This window comes from Onychomys torridus, chromosome 13, assembly GCF_903995425.1.
Source record: "Onychomys torridus chromosome 13, mOncTor1.1, whole genome shotgun sequence".
NCBI classification, from domain to species: Eukaryota; Metazoa; Chordata; class Mammalia; order Rodentia; family Cricetidae; genus Onychomys; species Onychomys torridus.
This window is the reverse complement of record NC_050455.1, coordinates 32,676,054-32,694,362: the sequence shown is the minus strand read 5'-3', so window position 1 is coordinate 32,694,362 and position 18,309 is coordinate 32,676,054. Positions and strand designations below refer to the sequence as shown.

Here is an 18,309-nt window from a genome sequence, read left to right as displayed (position 1 = left end):
TCAAAAAACCAAAACAAATCAAGAAACAAACAAACATAGTCTGAGATCCACATAAAATGCCTTTCATTTTATTCTTTCTTTAACTCTTGCATGAAACTTTAACTTTTGCCTAAAATCTAAGGAAGTATTCAAGAGTTCTCACGATGTAGTAGCAATTTTCCACAATAAATCTTAATATAGGTATCTGTAGAACTGATAACTTGTGTTCCTCAGTCTTGACATTTTCTATGGGTAGAGACCAAAGCTTAGTAAACTGTGTTTTGTGGTAAGGTACTTTGAATACAAAGGCAAGCAAGATGTTGCTTTGCTCTTCAGTGACAGCAACTACCTACTCAAGAGTAACTGTAGTGCAAATGGGACCGACGATGTAGCTCAGTGGTAGAGAGCTTGTCTAATGTGGGCAAGGCCCTGGATATCTAATGCTGGAAAAGCACAAAACAGAAATAAAACAGTTACATAACCATGGACATGGCCACATTCTCCTAATCCTTGACCTGGACAGAGTCCTAAGGGGGATGATGACCAGAAGGAATGAAAGGATAAAGAAGAAGATAGGAAAGTTTGGGATGAAAAGTTCTTAAACAACTAATGACTCCTGCAAGCAAGTTTATTAAAAAAAAAAATACAGTATCTTATATACATTTTGCTGGGGAAAAATGGGCCAGAGTGAGCAGAAAGCTATCACACAATGGGATGAGGTCAGTAGGAAGCTAACCAAGCAATGCTGCATGAAGGGAATACAGAGTATCTCAAGAGCATCACAGATGGAGTGACTGACAACCACAGTCCATAGGGTAGGATGAATTGGGTTCTCAGGATCTGAAGTCTCAGTTCCCCCAAGGCCCTGTTCCCAGGCCATTACTGGCTGTCAAACCTGTTCTTGGTTCTAGGGAAGAAGCTATGTTCCTTCTCTACATATCAAGGTTTCAGAAAAAGCCTCAGGTTGATCTAGCCTTTAACAGCCCCTAAAGCCCATTCTGTCCCTAATTTTCAGAGGATTATTATGAAAATCCAACTCCATTGGGTCCTTTTTACATCTGAAACCCTATGGTAACAACTTTGGAGTCTAGTCCCTGACAGCTTCTCCAAGCTCATCCTTTGCTGTTTGTCTGGTTACTTTTTTTTTTCCTTCAACATCTTTCATATTCCTTTTTACCTGGAGAACTTCATATTCAGTACTGCTGTCTAGAATGTTCCTTCCCATTCTAATAATTAGATGGCCAACTCTCTTACGCTTGTCTATCTCACCTTCCCTAGGCAATCTATGCTATGATTCTCATCTATTTTCTGAGCAAAGGCCACAGTTATTATTATTTTCTTTCTTAGTACACTTATGTCTGGTACCAGGCACCTCATTAGTTATTCATAAATGAATCAGTACATAATGAATGAATGACAGCCGATATGAAACATACCTTCACAGCGAAGACAGAAAGCCAGGGTTGGGAGTGATTCATGTCACATCAGGGTAGAGTGAAAAGGTGTGAAAGAAAGTGACAAGATGTGACATTTGATCTGGTTTTCAAAGAGAAAGCTGAAGGGATGCCACCAGGGAGTTGAGGGAAGAAAAGGGGTGGGGGGGAGTCAAGCAAAGAACTTCATGTCCCAATTCAAAAGTTTACAGGAGATGACTGTCACCTGCTTAGGCCTTCACCTCCCATCAGACACTGCTACCATTGGGTGTCCCTGGGAATCCCCCTTAGAGAGAATAGATGTTTCTCACATGTGTGGTAAGAGCTCTTTACCTCCCTACAGTTTATAAATGTGATTTGAAAAATGAAATTTTGACAGGACATCTTTAAAAAAGGAAAACCACCAAGAATGCTGAATTTGAGTTGTATTGATGGCATTAAACTAACTTTAACTAATTCTTAATATTTGCTATTTTCATGTGAAAAAGAAAGCAATTTGGTGAGAAACTAGAGCTTAAAAAGTGTAAACCTACAAGCCCAACAGCTTACCTCCCTGTGAAGGTGCATAATTACTACTATGCTGAATATCAACACCTAACACAGGTGCAGTGGGTTGGCAAGCTGCCTCCATCTCCAGGCACACAGCAGCAGTCCCTCCATATGGGGAAGCTAGATCTCCAGAATTGAAATGACTTCAGCGGCAGGCCTGTATATTGCATTTTTGTGCCACACTCATGAACACACATTGAAGCACTTCTGCATGTGGGGAGGGTTTGAGGGGCTGTAGCATGCCTCTGCTGGCTGGCTGGGATAGTGTACTTAATCGTAATTCAGACATGTTAAACACTGACAGCATCTCACTCAAAAGCATCAACTTTGGGAAGAAGAGAGGCTGAGATAAGCTCTCAAAGCTTCCTTTGGATGGACATTTTCCATTATCAATTATGCAGAACTGCTGGAGCATTTGGCTCCACACATGTGAACCCTCGCTCTTTCATATCACGTTGCTCTCAAATCATAACTCAGCAGCAACAGCCTTGGTGGAAAGCTTGAGGTTAATTACGACTTTATTCAGCTTCTAGCTTGAGGCAGAAGCAGCCACAAAGCCTAAGACCCCAGGGAGTACTTATCCTGTCAATGACAGCCTCACTGCCCTGCAAGCATAAGCATGTGTTTCTTTGCTCTTTTCCAGGGTCTCTGCACCTTTCCTGTCCCTTCTTTTTAAACAAAGGAGTGACAAATTTGTTAGTTCTGCCCTTTATGTTTTAGCTGCTGCTCAGCAGAGTGGTAAGCCCTTGAAGAACTGTAAATATGATAATAAGAGCAATATTTGCTAATGTTTTCATCACACACTTCAATGCATTTATTCTTTGAAAGAGCCCAGTATGGTAAGCTCATTATAGTCCAAATTGTACAGCAAGAGTATAGAAGCTTAGAGAATTTAATTGCTCAAGAATATACAATAAAGAAATGTAACTAATAGCCAGTTGTTGTTGTTGTTGTTGTTGTTTTTTTCTGATTTCAAATTCCAGGGTCTTGACCACCTCCTACCATTCCATTTCATTAAGCCTCAAATGTAACTTGTATCTGTGCTGTCTCTGTAGCCTGTTGGCAGCTGGATCTGAACCCTGCTATCTCTTTAAGAAAGTATTGCTGTAGGCTAAAAAGCTTCATATACTGACAGATGTGCATTTGAGTGTAGGCTCTACCATTTCATAGCTGAACAACACTTTCCAGGTTAACTAACCTCTTTTATTCTCGGTCTAAAACATAATGAGTAAATGTCAAAAAGGGTTTGATTGGAGTAGCTCAGTGACTCGTGTGTGGTACGGTGCCAGGCACTTAGGGAGAGGCAGTGTGTTGGGGGAGGGGGTGTTGGCTTCCACACCAGCTGTTTGAGAAAGCGTTCATGCCTACTTAATCTGCTCCGACTTTGTCCCGTGCTTTGACCATTCACCCATTCATTGTTTCCTGGAATGTGTTTTGTCTCTGTAGATGTAAGTCTCATCATAAAAGCTAGAAGCCACCACTGGATAAGAGTGACATGGATGCTTCTTAACATCTCTTAAAAGCCAGCCTCAGTAAATGTAGACTATACACTCTTCAAATAATATTCTTTATTAAAGCTTGAGAATTTCATAAAAGTGTATTTTGGTTGTACACCCCCAACTCCCTTCAGATCCATCCCCACCTCTATCTACACTCAACTTTGTGTTCTCTTTTTTTTTTTTTTAAGATTTATTTATTTATTTTGTATACAGAAGAGGGTGCCAGATCTCATTAGAGATGGTTGTGAGCCACCATGTGGTTGCTGGGAATTGAACTCAGGACCTCTGGAAGATCAGTCGGTGCTCTTAACCTCTAAGCCATTCTCCATCCCATGCTCTCATTTTTTAAAACCTATTAAAGCCAGTTTGTGCTGCCTGTACAGTCATTCACTGAAGCATTGCTCACCTACTGGGGTCTATGCCCTTAGAGAAAATTAATTTTCCTTTCCTAGCAGTTGTGAATTACCTATAGCTCCTCAGCTAGCAGTGTTACAGTGTTACTTTGTGCTCACCCTCCCCTCTCCTTGCTGTGATTTTGTTTGGCATAAGCTTGTACAGGTCTTGGCATGCTCTCACAACCTCTGTGAGTTCTTTCTTATATGTGTCCTAACGAGGGTTGTCATTGCTGTGATGAAATGCTATGACCAAAGTAAACTTGGGGAGGAAAGGGTTTATTTGACTTGCAATTCCAAATCCCTGTTGATCATTGAAGGAAATCAGGACAAAAATTCAAGCAGGGCAGGGTATTTAAGGCAGGAGCTGATGCAGAGGCTATGGAGGGGTGCTGCTTTTTAGCTTGCTCCCCATGGCTTGCTCAGCCTATATTCTTATAGAATCCAGCACTATTAGCCAATGGGTGGACCCACACACAATGGGCTGGGTCCTCATCCAATAATCACTAATTGATAAAAATGCCCTACAGTCTTGCTGTACAGCCCAATCTTATGGAGGCATTTCCTCAACTGAGGTTCCTTCCTCTTAGCTTGTGTCAAGTTGAAAGAACACTATGCAGCACTATATGTAATTACTTTGTTGTATCCTGAATGCACTGTTTTGTTAGTGCAGTAGAGAAGTCTCATTTAGGGCTGCACACTCTACAGTCTCTTATTGTGCACTCCTGGATTAGTTGTGAGTCTCTATGTCCATCACCATCTCCTGTGAAAACAGGCTTCCCTAACGAGATCTGAGAGATGCTCTAATCTCTGTGGATAGCAACAAATAACCAGGAGTCGGTTTAATATTATGTCCATCTATCAGAGCAACAGTAGTTGATTGTCTTCTGGGGCCTATAACCTATGTAGCCTAAGGTTCTTGGTTCTGATAACAATGCCAGGTGGAATGTGCTATATCATTCCATGATTTGTGTAGTCAAGTTTGTTCTCCTTTGCCCCAAGCTCATCTTCTCCCCAGGCCCCTAGCCCCTGGGGACACTCCAAAGGGCATAGCTACAGTGTTTGTAAAGGGTGGCACCCAGCCCAGGATCCCAATCCTTGAAGCCAAATACCAGTGCCTATAGAGAGCAGCAGCTGCTGGAACACATGGATGATCAGCAGGAGTCTCTTAGTTCTCATCAACAGTATCTCAGTGCGCCACCACCCAGTCTCTGGAAACAAACATGAAAACTCTGGTCTCATGTTCTCCTCCTTGGTGTTAACACTTCGATGTTCATAGTTTCCTCCACTTTTTCCTTTGTTCCAATGCAGTATTTAAGGACCTGTAGTTAAGATGCACCTCCTTTCTCTCCTCTTGCCAGGCTTCTGGTTAGACCTTCGTTACCTGAACAAATCGAGCAACCTCCTCTCCAGTGTCCATGTCTCCACTCTCTCCCAACTCTGTCACCAGAATAACCTCATGTTAACCCTTCCCTGCTAGATGCTTATCAGTCAGGAACTCCAGCAACCCTTCACTGCTTACTGGAAGGCGAATCCTACACTCTGGGATTGGAATTATCCTGAGTCTCCTACCAGCTACCATTTCCAGCAGTAGTGCTTACTAGCCAGATTAGGGCCATGCTTTATTAGATCTTATTTCTCCCCAGAATAGTCCCTATGATACTTCTCTGTTGTGACATAGCACCAGCCATTTTCTTGACCCAGGATGTGTAGCTGGAAGATTTCCTGTGTCCTGGCCGGCCTACAACGAGGATGCTTCACCTGTGTCAACATCTGTTAGCACCATCCTCTCCTCATGTACCAGGCCAAGGATACCATCTTCTGGCACACTTCCTTATGTGTAGGAAAGGCAGAAAGAAAGGTCCTTGTCTATACTTGTAAAATACTTCGTTTGTTTTTTATAAAAACACATATTAGAGTTAGTTAGGATGCCATACACCTTTAATACTAGCAGTAACATTTGGGAAGGAAAGGCAGGCAGGTCTCTTTAAGTTTGTATCCAGCCTGGTCTACAAAGCAAGTTTCAGGCCAGCCAGGGATACATAGTGAGACCTTGTGTCAAAGAAAAAAAAAAAAGCAATCAACATGCCTATCAGAGAAATAAGATAGATAACAGTGCCAATAATAAACAAAGGTAGGTGTCCATCAGATAGATAGACAGGGAGACAGGCAGGCAGGCAGACAGACAGACAGAGACAGACAGATGTTAGGTAGATAAGTGACATATAGTAGGTAGATGTGGGGGGTTGACTTTCTTTGTCCTAGAACTCTGACTTAACGAAAAGTAACATATTGTACTAGCAAAGCATGTAAAAGTCACTGTAACAATATTAACTAAGTGAATGACTCAATTAATCCAGGATTCCACTTAGTTACTCCTTACTGTTCAAATCTTAACCATTGAAGAATATCCAGCTACACACATAGTATTTTTGTATTTTTGAGGTATGATTACTAGAACATCTCCATATGTGTGCCTTCCTTTAAGGACTTTAATGACAAGAGTATCAGTGAATGACATGGAGAAAAGACAGAAGAATGGGTGGGTGTTCCCAAAAAAAAGGGCACCAGGCAATGTGAAGGACATATGCTTCAGGTCACAGATCCAAAGCAGATGTCAATGTAATTGAAAGTATCACTGTGAGTTAGACACAAATATAGTCTAGAGGAGGTTCTGGAGACAGCAGAGCCCCAGAGAGGGCATGTACAGGCCACTCTGGCTGGGAGTGGATGGACTGGCACAAACTCATTTCTTCAGCAAACAGTCACTGTTGTCTCTGTCTCTCCCTAGGGCTTCTGGGGCAGCGGTTGAGAAGACCTTAGCAAGGAGCACCACACAGTAGTTGCTGAAACATCTCACTCCGGGAAATGAAACAGTAACATGGCAGTACCTGTTTGAGAGGATTAAAATCCAAAAGACTCCATTTAGCAAGGAACAATGTCCAAGAAAGGGCGAAATAAGGGCGAAAAGCCCGAGGCACTCATTGTCGCCCTCCAAGCTGCCAACGAAGACCTCAGGACTAAGCTGACAGACATTCAGATAGAACTGCACCAAGAGAAGTCCAAGGTGAGTAGGGGCTTCCTGGGGTCATGACTCCAGGCAGCTCCAGCTGTCTTCATGTACAGCAAACTCAGCAACTCCTTTGAATCCTGGGCTTTGATTCCTGTGCCCAGAGACAACCATATCAATATAAAATTGCATCATTTAGATAACTGTTACTACAAAAACATTCTTGATCACAAAGTAGCAAGTGTCTTATTTCATTGTTTCTGCATCCTTTTCTAATTACTGTAAAAATTTAATTTTACCCCAACCTATTTTACCCCATTTCAATGAAAATAATAAATGAGATCAGAATCAGTTGGAGGCTATTTCTTCCTATGGCAGCTAAGTTTGGCCTTTATTAGTAAACTCCAATATAAAGTTTATGAAGGAAATATCTACATCCCCATGAAACAAAGAGAAACATGTTCTCACATTTAAAAGGCATTCATTTGTGAATCAGAATTTTTAGGCATATTTTTTTTCTTCTTAGAAACAGATTTGGGTGTCTTAGTTTCTCTAGCTGTAATTTCAATGACTGATTCTTTTTCTGCACATCTATCTCTCACACATCACTCTGCAAGAGAATAACCTGGGAAAGCTCAGGAGAAACTGAGGTTCCTGAACACACCAGTCAAAGATTTTGGTTACGCATGTGATGTAAGGAAACAGCCTAGGAGAGTCCGGGGAGAGGGACTCAGTCTTGAGGATTAGTTTTTCACTGTACAATCTTTCCCAGGTCTTGCCAACCACCACTGTCCAGTTCATTCAGTTTCCTTTTCCCTGGGGCCAAGTAACATTTGAAGGGAGGCAGGCTCCTTTTAGTAAAGACAGCATGACAAATGATGGTTACAAGAATTCTTAGGAGAGGTAAACAAAACAAAACAAAACAAAAAACCCACAAGATTCCAAAACAGATCCCACCATTGCCAGTATTCCAAACATCAAAGCTTTTCAAAATGGACAGCTCTTGAATTTAATGAAATGGCCTGTCTTCCAGTGCCGGGGACAGCATCCACACTGGCAGACATGTGTCATCCCTTCTTCCTCTGACAAGGCAGGAGGGCTCTTAATCAAGAACGAGGCCTTCTCATCCTCTATCTGTGGTACCACTGCCTTCCTCCCTTGCCCTCACAGTTAGTTACAACCTCAACACAGGAGGCAGAGCAAAGCCTCTCTGCACATCAACAGCAAAGGGATGGTGGAGGGCAAACGAATCACAAAGCAATTTCATTATAGATAAATACAATTGTGTTTTCAAAGGAGCAGGCTCTAGGGGAGAAAATGATCAAAGCCAAGGTATGAATTTACACTCTCCGTTTAACCCTGAGGCTCTTATGATAAAAATGACAATTCAGCTACTTGGAGGGAATGGAGTAAATCCTGAAAACCTTTGGGGATGATGGGCCATTACTCACTTTCCCAGCAAATCACATCCCATAATGCTATTGGCATTTACAGAAAGCCCAGTGTGCAGAGAACAGAGTCCATGGTGAATGCTTTGGTGCTATAAATAGCTAGCTACAACGTGCACCAGTGTACACTCCCCATGGCACACTCTCATATGCACACTTCATCTTGTCACAGTCCCAGCTCTTCCACTCAGCACCTGACTCATCCTGAGCAGGTCTTTGAGCCCAGCTTCTTCCCCTGTCAAGTGGGACTGTAGAGGCACCTGCTTCCGAGGAGATGAGCGTGAGAGAGAGTAAAGGCAGGCAGGCGGGAGGAGTTAGTTGGTGTGAGGCATGGAAAGTGGGTTGTGCCATTATCCCTTCCGACCCTCAGTTCCCACCTCTCAGGCAGGCATTGTTATGTCCGCTTGTATGAAGAAGGTACCTACCTGGTGTGCAGGTGGTGCTCCAAACTACTTACTAAATGAACCCGCATGCCTCTTTTTAAACACTTTCCTGACATCTCTGTGTTAACATTACTATTATAGTATTTGGATAGGAAAGCTCAGGCCTGAGTGAAAAAAAGGCCTGTCTTTTCTCTGAATCAGCATTCCTAGGCCACTAAGTACGTGGATATTTTCCTGTCTGTGGATACCACAAGGCCACAATCCTGGGCTCGCTGTAGATTGCTATGGCATAAGAAATTCACCCATTGGCTTCTCCAGAGAATGTGCCTCCCCTCAGGGCTAGAATACAGTTTTAATGAACAGTATGGGCCAGGTGACAGAAGAGAAGGAGGGGATGGGAGCAGAGAACGGGGTTCTAAGCTACAGGCTGCAGCCAGCCACCCTTGGGTGCAGGGCCTAGGAAACAGTGGCTGCAAATAGAAGCAGCCAATGGAAGCATCCCCGCAGTGTGCAAAGCAGCTGACACCCGTCCTCTTGGTCTTCACAGCATGTCTGGGACAAAGGCAGCCTGTGGTTACTATTCTGCTTCCACTGGGGGAAGAACATGAGCTTACCTCACTTGCTCTCAGGTGGCAGCAAATGGGGGGTTCCAAAATGTTGATCCCCTTCTAGGAAATAGAAGAGATCAGGAAAGTACTTGAACACCTAACCTCTGCCCACCCCCACCGCCACCCCTTAAAAAAAAGCACCCAACCTTCTCTATCTTCAGGTGTCAGAACCTCTGGTTGGAGGCTCAAATTTGGAGTGGGGTATTCTTTCCTTAGTGCACCTTTGCTTCTGTTTTCAAGAAGCATAACAATCTCAAAGAAGATTCTAGAGAAGAGGGAAGGGAAGAGGAAGGGAGGGCAGGGGGTGGGAGGGGAGGAATGAGAAGGGGAGAGGGCATGGGAGGAGATGGGGGACAGGAAGGGAGAGAAGGGTTGCTCCCCAGGATATTAAAAGGTTTCCTGTGAAAGCAGCCTGCTTGCTGCTGTCTCCTCTCTCAGCCCTTGTGTCTAGAAGTTCCTAGGCTCCGGTGGCAATCCCTGCTGGTTGGCTGTGAATTTACTCTCCAGGAACGTGCAAAGCAGACAATCCAAGCCACAGCTTCTGATAACTTGACCTGTCTTGGTAACCCCACAGCCCTTTCCTCACCCTTAACTCTGCTGTGATTTTTAATCCCTGCCTTCTAAGAGTATATTAAGATTCCAATCACCGCCAAGTGTATCTTGGCAGAATTTGTTCGGGCATCTCCAAAGGCCAGACTAGAATTGCCGACAGAAAACACAGATGAGCTCTCCATAAACCGGTCATGCTGCCTGTGCCTTGTGTCCCACCGAAACCTCTAAAACCGGGATTAGTTTTTCTTAGTGATCTCTTTCTCCCATAGAATCTCGAGGGCAGGAAGGATTTGAAAGTTTATCTTCATAACTTTGTTCAGTGTCCCATGTCCTGGCCATCCCACCCCCTCCTATACCCCTTACGGCTACGAGCGTTCCTGATGTCTTCCGAGTCATTACCCTCTGTCACCAACACCAGGGAACTCAAGGCACCCAAGGAAACCCGGATTTCTCTTTGGACATTTCTTTCTATCTGGGAAACAGTTGCTACAGTCTTAATGTGGTATAGCAATGTTAGTCATACATTACGGGCATTTGCTTTTTTGGTGGTGGTGGCTTGCTATAACACTGTATATAATGTATTACCATATGCAACAATATTTTCAAAATGAACATGCTAGTATCTACTGTTGCTTAGTCACTCGCTCTTGATACGTTGAGTCATCTTCACCACAAGCAGATGAGAAAGAGAGCACCATCCCAATATGCCAATGAGAACAAAGGCTGACAGAGATAGAGGAATTTGCCGAAAGTTTGAGAGGAGTCAGGCCTGGGCTGTAGGCCAGACTTGGCTCTTGGCCACACTGGTCTAATTTATTTGCTTATGTGGAGACTATTCCTTACTTTCTCCCCTGAAATTGTGGGGAAACAAACCCCACAGGGCCGGCCTGGAGGCTAGATGTACAAATACGTACATTGCCAATTTAGAAAGGTGTCAATTAGTAAAAGACATAGGAACACAGCACGCCTATGGCTGAGCTTAAGTTATCACTGCAAAACATCCTCACTGTTCAAAATGATTTTCATTTACTAAATCATTTTCTCCATTTCCAAATATTATCATGTTTGTATTTACATTTCTACTCAGCAATAGCTCTTTTGTGTCACCAAACATCTCAAGATTTATATTAGGATATTTAAACCTTCTGCCTTAATGCCTAAATCTGTGTAAATGAATTCAGAAAGAGACTTGGCCACACAACTGCTGTGGCCTCTCACATCTGTCTGTCCCCCAAATCGCATCCTTTGGCTCTTCCTCAAAGTGAAGCACTTTCCCAGAGGAGTTTAAAGGGAAAACGAATCATGTCAAGAAGTCCTGCAAATAACAGCAGTTTCTATGGCAACTGAAACAAATGTGAACCGTTTCTTTGTTTTGTGAATTCTCCCGAGTGACTGGCACCATGACCAGCTTTTGTTTATGTAGTTTTCTCTTTGGGTTGAAATATGTTCTCCACAGAGCTATATTTTCACAGTCTAACTTTTTTCTTCTTTTAATCTGCCTTCCTGCAGACACACATGAGAGATTACTATTTGTAATCTGGGAGAAACAGCACAGTCGCAGACAGAGTCACAAGGAGATGCCACATTAACTACCCCGAGAGAACTTAACATAAGTCATTTAGGCTGGAGTGTCTCTTGTCGTTTCTAATATTGCTTTATATACCATAATGCTTTATAGTTCAAGTTATTTTCCCATGCATTTTAAACTGAGTCGTGGAAATACCTATTGCAGGCATTTTTGAATACTTTTCTTAGATAGTGAAACAGAAATGGAAACCCACAACACCTTACCCATTGTCCATTTTCGTTACAGTTTGTCACTGTCCTATAGGGTGTTGCTTGCCTTGTACTTGTGGTCATGATGCTCTTCCTAATGCTACTACAAACACTTACTGTTGAGACAGAGTAGAACCAAGTTCCTGTCACTCAACTTAAAGGCATATTTCTAATGTCTTGGGGAACTACACCGAGTTTCTAAATTTAAAAAAAAAAAAAAAGCCCTTCCTCTAAAAATAAATACAGTATCTAGAACAGAAATCAACAAACCTTCCTACAAAGTGGAAGACACTAAATATTTTAGGGTTGTGGGCCAGGCAATCTCTGAAAGTACTCAATCACTGTAACATGAAAACAGCCCTAAGCGATGTGTGAATGGATGGGCATGGCTGTATTCCAATAGATCTTTAGCCACAAAGACAGAGACAGTTTGGCTTATAGGCTATAGTTTCCTCATCTCATTCCTGGAAGATATCATTTTCTGTTTAGTCTGGAAAGATGAGAATAAGATCTAGATTGTCCAGAACAGAGAGGCAGCCGGGCGATGGTGGTGCATACCTGTAATCACGTTGCTTGGGAGGCAAAGGCAGGCAGATCTCTGTGAGTTTGAGACCAACCAGGTCTACAGATTGAGTTCTATCACAGCCGGAGCTAACAACAAACAAAACAAACAAATAAAAAGCACAAAGAAACCCTGTCTCAAAATAACCAAAGGGGGGGGGGCATTGAGAACAGAAGTAGGTTATTCTTATATGTTAGAGAGTCTGTGTTTTACAAGGGATGCGTGGATGCATTGTTACCCAGGTAACTCCCTAAGCCTATGTTCTCTAAACTGTATGACAGCGCTTATTATTCATGACTCTGCCTATGGGGCTAGCTAGGAAACAATGGCATATGGCCTTTAATTGCACCTGTGCCTTCTTGCTCCTTATTGTGCTGTGCCAGCAATCAGTGGATATACAGGGGTAGTCTCTTAGGAGTTTCCACCCGCGGGGCAGGATAAGAGGAGGTGGGGATGAGAGAGAACCATGCACAAAACCTGTAACATAAAGGAAAATGTATTAAGGACCAACAAAGTAAACAGAGAAGACAAAAACAGTAGATATGAGCTTAAGCCTAAGCAGTCGGGTCATATGACAGGAAAGGATGCTATGTAGCTGGGCCAGGAGGAATGTGAGAACCCCAAAGAGACAAAGGAGGAGCCATCAGGGAGAAGAAACTGTAAGCAGTCAGGTACAACTTTATACCATGTGCAGAAGATAGCATATTCCCTTTTATCTGCAGCAGGGGCAGATGAGGAGAAGGAGGAAGGAAGTCCTCCAGTCCAGGCTGCACAGGGGCTTGATTGGCAAGGCTGAAGTGTGGGGATTCTGTCCTCAGAGTGGAGTAGCCGCTATAGCTTAGGATCAGCTACAGTAGTACTTCCAGGACCGAGGTTTCCTAAGAGAACATCACTAGCAGTGTGAAGGAAGTCAAGTGCGCCGAATGAACCCCAAGGAACTTTGGAACAACACTGGAAAAATAAATAGAGTGTGGACTACAAATGTGTGCCAGATATGTGATCGTTAATATATTTCCTTATGGCTGGAAATTTAAAAAGTGAAAGGGATCAATTACTTTCCCTAATAGAGTCTGTTTAATATAATTCATACAAAATAGTATCATTTCAACACATAGATATTATAAAAGGACTAACAAGAAACTCTGTCTTGTGATACATCTTCAAAATCTAAAGTGTAATTTGCAAATGGCAAGCTTGCAGCATTACAAGTGTTCAGTGTGGCCAGTGGTCACTGTGCTGGACAGTCAGCTGAGGAGGGATCAGAAGACAGCCATTTGAACACACCTCAGTGCTGCTCTACCAAGTCCTCTTTGGGTTCTCCACCCTTCTAGGATAACTGTTGTGAGATTAATTGCTTTATGTTAAAAAATATGTTCTCCAAACATTATTTCACTTAGAAAATACTGCTATAGTTGAAGATTGGTAAGTGACCGAGGTAAGTGAAAATCCCAGACACTTTATACTGTGCGCCACCACTTTTTTTTTTTTTTTAATGTTTGCTTTTTGTTTTGTTTTTTTGTTTTTCGAGACAGGGTTTCTCTGTGTAGCTTTGCACCTTTTCCTGGAGCTCACTTGGTAGCCCAGGCTGGCCTCGAACTCACAGAGATCCGCCAGGCTCGGACTCCTGAGTGCTGGGATTACAGCGTGCACCACCACCACCTGGCCAGAGGACAATTTTTTTTTTTTTTTTTTTTTTTTTTTTTTTTTGCCAGAGCTGAGGACTGAACCCAGGGCCTTGTGATTGCTAGGCAAGTGCTCTACCACTGAGCTAAATCCCTAACCCCTGACACTCTATACTATAATTACAATGATTTTAAAAGGGATTTCGACTCTTCAAACACTTTTAGGTTGAAAAGCTCTCAAATTTTGGGAGAGGGGAAACAACCATCAGAATATATTATATGGGGGAGGAGGCTATTTTCAATAAAAGTTAAAAATATATTTTATTATTAAAGCTTTCCAACTAGAGAAATGGCAGAGACTCTCTGTCACTCAACTATGTAATACTCCTGGGACTCCCAAATTGTCTTCACTTTTTCAAACTCGTGTGTGTGTGTGTGTGTGTGTGTGTGTGTGTGTGTGTGTGTGTCCACTAAAGCAATGAAATGGAGAAGACATACAAAGGTAACAGAACTGAGTGGAGGAGGAAATAGCACAGGATCACAAAGGGACCTTTTCATGCTACTGAGGTGGCCTGCTGCTGCCACATCATAGTGACCTGTTAAATTAGAGATTTAAAGAGCACAAACTGGTAAGAAGATCTAATACTGTCACTGTAAGAAATGTACTGTAACAAAACTCAGAAGATAATTTTCAGCAAAATTCTTGAAAGATGGGAAGATCAGAAGAAATTCTTGGAGTGTTTGGCTTGGGTGGCACTAAGGTCAGGGGATAGGAGTGATACTAGACAAAGATACAAAGAGACCTCCTGCAGCATGCAGAATTAGAAATCCCTAAAGCCCTGTAATTAGAGCAGAAGTTAACAGACTATAGGCTTTGGGGGTGCTATCTAATTGGCTGCCTCGTGTGCATGTATGTGGATATATACAAGTTGGGGAACAGAACATAGTTATTATACAAAGAAAGATAAAGTCATTGCTTTTATAACTATCTTCATTTTCCCTTCTCCATTACCAGCAGGCTGTTCTCCACCTGCATGCTCCTCCCTATATGATAACAAGGGGCATTATATAATAACGCTTTGGGCACCTATTATTTGCCTTATTGCAGTATATATAGCAAGTATATATATATAGCAAGCTTTGAGCCATCCCGAGATGTCCACATGTATGGATTTGGGTGGAGCCAGAGTTATGCAGCTGGCAGTTATAGACTCTTCTCTGCCAATGGGAAAACTACTCCACTACCCCAGCAAAGCTTCCCAGTTGGATTGGGTAAACCAGTGCCCTGCAGAGTTGTTAAAAGACACATTCTGATGTATGGGTTTGGTGGGGAACCCGGGATTCTGCAGTTCTAACAAGCTTCTGGGTGTCTCTGGAGCTGCTAATCTGTGGACCACAGTGCTGATTAAGAAGGCCCCAGAATATCAAGTATCTGTCTGAACACACTAAGGCAAATATCTTAGAGGTTTCTGCCTTTTACATACCATAGCAGCCTCTTCTTAAGGCCTGTGCTTTCTTTTCCTCTGAGCATATAGTAGCTTGGACTTTTTTTTTTTTTAATAAATAAAGTATTAAGAGACCACAGCAGCCTAAGCTGCAAGATCCTGCCTGGGAGCACGAGTTCTCTTTGAGGCTCATGCTTTTTTCATCCTTTCACCTCTCTGCCTTCAGGTATCAAAGCTTGAAAGAGAGAAGACGCAAGAAGCAAAGAGGATTCGTGAGTTGGAGCAGCGCAAACACACGGTCCTGGTGACAGAGCTCAAAGCCAAGCTCCATGAGGAGAAGATGAAGGAGCTGCAGGCCGTGAGGGAGAATCTCATCAAGCAGCATGAGCAGGAAATGTCAAGGACAGTAAAGGTGCGGGATGGGGAGATCCAGAGACTCAAGTCTGCTCTGTGCGCTCTCCGGGATGGCAGCAGTGATAAAGTAAGGACAGCGCTCACCATTGAGGCCCGGGAGGAGGCCCGGAAACAGTTCGATGCAGAGCGCCTGAAGCTCTTGCAGGAAATTACAGACCTGAAAACTGCCAAGAAGCAGGTGGACGAGGCTCTGAGCAATATGATCCAGGCAGATAAAATCAAGGCCGGGGACCTTAGGAGTGAGCATCAGTCCCATCAGGAAGCCATCTCGAAGATCAAGTGGGAGTCAGAACGGGACATTCGGAGGCTGGTCAGTAATAATGCGAGCAGAAACCGGTCCCTGCCAGAGCTCCCTGTGATTTGCTTTGCTGGGTGTTCGCTTATCAGCTACTACTGTAAACAAACACCCTCGCTTTTGCAGGCTGCGCTGTCTAAAACGCAAGGTAGATTGACAGGTAGTTTGGTCGGAATTGTAGAATGTAAGAGATTTTCCAGTCCTCATTTTCATAGTAAGTGCATTCTCCTGGGCGCACAGGTATTGATGCAGAGACCTGTGTTCTTGGGTAGTCCAGGAAAAGATTGTAAATTACAAGCCCTTCCAACCTTAGCTTGTTTTCGTGGGATTCCCAGTCATAAAACCTCCACTGGGTATTTTATAGGACAAAGAGGTGTTTCCACAATTAGCCTGAAAAATGGTCGCTGTTGAAAACATCCTGAGTGATTCATCAATGCAAACATGGAGCTATAAAATTCCTGGTCATTTTAGAAATGGGTTCCTTTCCTCAAAATAATCAAGGAATATTTGTTATGAGCCATTCTATTTTTTTTTTAATTGGATGTCATTCACAAATAGCTTCCTTGCTGTTTACAGTTTTCTTTAGTTCAATCGACATAGAACTGGCTTTTGTTTGGTTTGGTTTGGTTTTTGGTTTTTAACATGAAAAGCCAATAGCCATACAGATATCTCATAATGCTAAAATGAATATATTAATGCATGTTTAAGAGCTATAACATCCTATGATCTTAGAAGGAAAATTTATACTCACCTATGTACAAAAGTTGAGGATTAGTTTAAACCTTTTAGAATGTATTTAATACTATGTTTCTCTAAGTCAGTGGTTCTCAACCTTCCCAATGCTTAGGCCCTTTAATACTGTTCCTCATGTTATAGTGAAATTATCTCATTGTTACTTCATAACTGTAGTTTTGCTACTGTGATGAATCATAATGTAAATATCTGATATGCAACCCCTGTGAAAGGGTTGTTCAACTCCCCCCTCCCAAATAAAATGGGTCACGACCCACAGGTTGAGAACCACCTCTCTAAGCAGGGTTCTATTCAGCTCAGTAACCATTTCCTAGGAATTCTACTTTTGTGCTTTGGATGATGTCTCTACGATTTCCACTTTGAGCTAAAAGTGGTTCCCATAGACCATTTTACAAGTTAAGCATGTGTCGTTTTCTTAGTAATGTGGTATGATGTGACTGTAAATGCGGCCTCTGCCATGCTTCCTGAGGCATTTACTGCAGTTTATTCTGCTGTACTGTTTGACAATGGAGGCCAAAGGCAGCGCAGAAACAGTGGTCTCTGCCCTGCTCTTGGTTTCTGAAATGACCGTGGCTGATGAAGAAGTATTCAAGACTATGAACTGTGCAACTATCAGGAAGGTGAGTTCACAGAAAGCTTTGAATTAAATATTGTTGCTTGCCTTTCAGTGTGAAATCTACAAATTAGTCCTAATATCCCCATTACTCCTTTCCAAGAACACTGCTGACGTAGGCACAAGATTCTCCCAAACAACCACCTGAATCTAAACCATCCAAAGAGTGGTTCAAACACTGGGTACAGACAGACTAAGATGGGGGAGAGTTTCTCTAATGTATGTGTCCCTGTCTTCACTTTCTCACTTTCCTTTCCTACCCCTCCCCTCCTGCTCCTATGTAGTTTTGGACCTGGAGGGAAAGAAAAGAGATCTGATCTTTCTAGAAAATGTTACCAAAGAATTCTGCAACATAGAACCCTTCTCATCCATGAATTGGAGCACTGGTTAATTTTGCAATATTCTGAGAATCAGATAATGTGTTCACAACCACTGTATAATAGATCCCCCTCTTTTGCTAGATATTCTACAGGGACCCACTTTGGAAAATTCTGGAAGGAAGTGAATAATCTTGGAGCCAGTATAACACAGTGCTTGATAAATGGCCTCTGGGCTTAGAAGACAAAGTTAAAGTATCACAATTTCATCACTCACAAGGCAGGGAACAATACAATGACCAAATACTTAACCTCATCTGGTACATGGTGACCATAGAACCGACTAAAGAGGACATTATTAGAAAGTGAGATAACTTGCGTAACTATAGTGCTTTCAATACTATAAAAAATGAGAAGATTTCATGTGTAATACTAGAGAGGGTAAGGATGACTCCATGAGAGTGTTAATGAGCTGATAGTCTAGCATCTGCTGTTAACTAGAAGGTATCACAAGCAACCAGGAACATGCAGTTTACAAGCTGCATTAAGCTGCAGCAAACTCTGTGCATATCAACTCTGATAAATGAATGAGCACTCAGCTTAACACAACTCAGCCTTCTTGAAGGAGTAAGGAAATGCAGCTGATAGTCTCTCCCAAA

At 42.6% G+C, this 18,309-nt stretch overlaps 1 protein-coding gene across 3 annotated transcripts in view; it reads left to right on the top strand.

The window, feature by feature from the left end:
- Jakmip2 (janus kinase and microtubule interacting protein 2) overlaps positions 1 to 18,309 on the top strand; it is a 144,151-nt gene that overhangs the window by 85,318 nt on the left and 40,524 nt on the right. For all 3 annotated transcript variants that reach the window (XM_036204477.1, XM_036204479.1, XM_036204478.1), the window contains 2 exons: positions 6,644 to 6,919; positions 15,485 to 15,982. In XM_036204477.1, coding sequence (XP_036060370.1) covers positions 6,791 to 6,919; positions 15,485 to 15,982 — 627 coding nt within the window. In that variant the 5' untranslated portion in view covers positions 6,644 to 6,790. The remainder of the gene's footprint in view (positions 1 to 6,643; positions 6,920 to 15,484; positions 15,983 to 18,309) is intronic.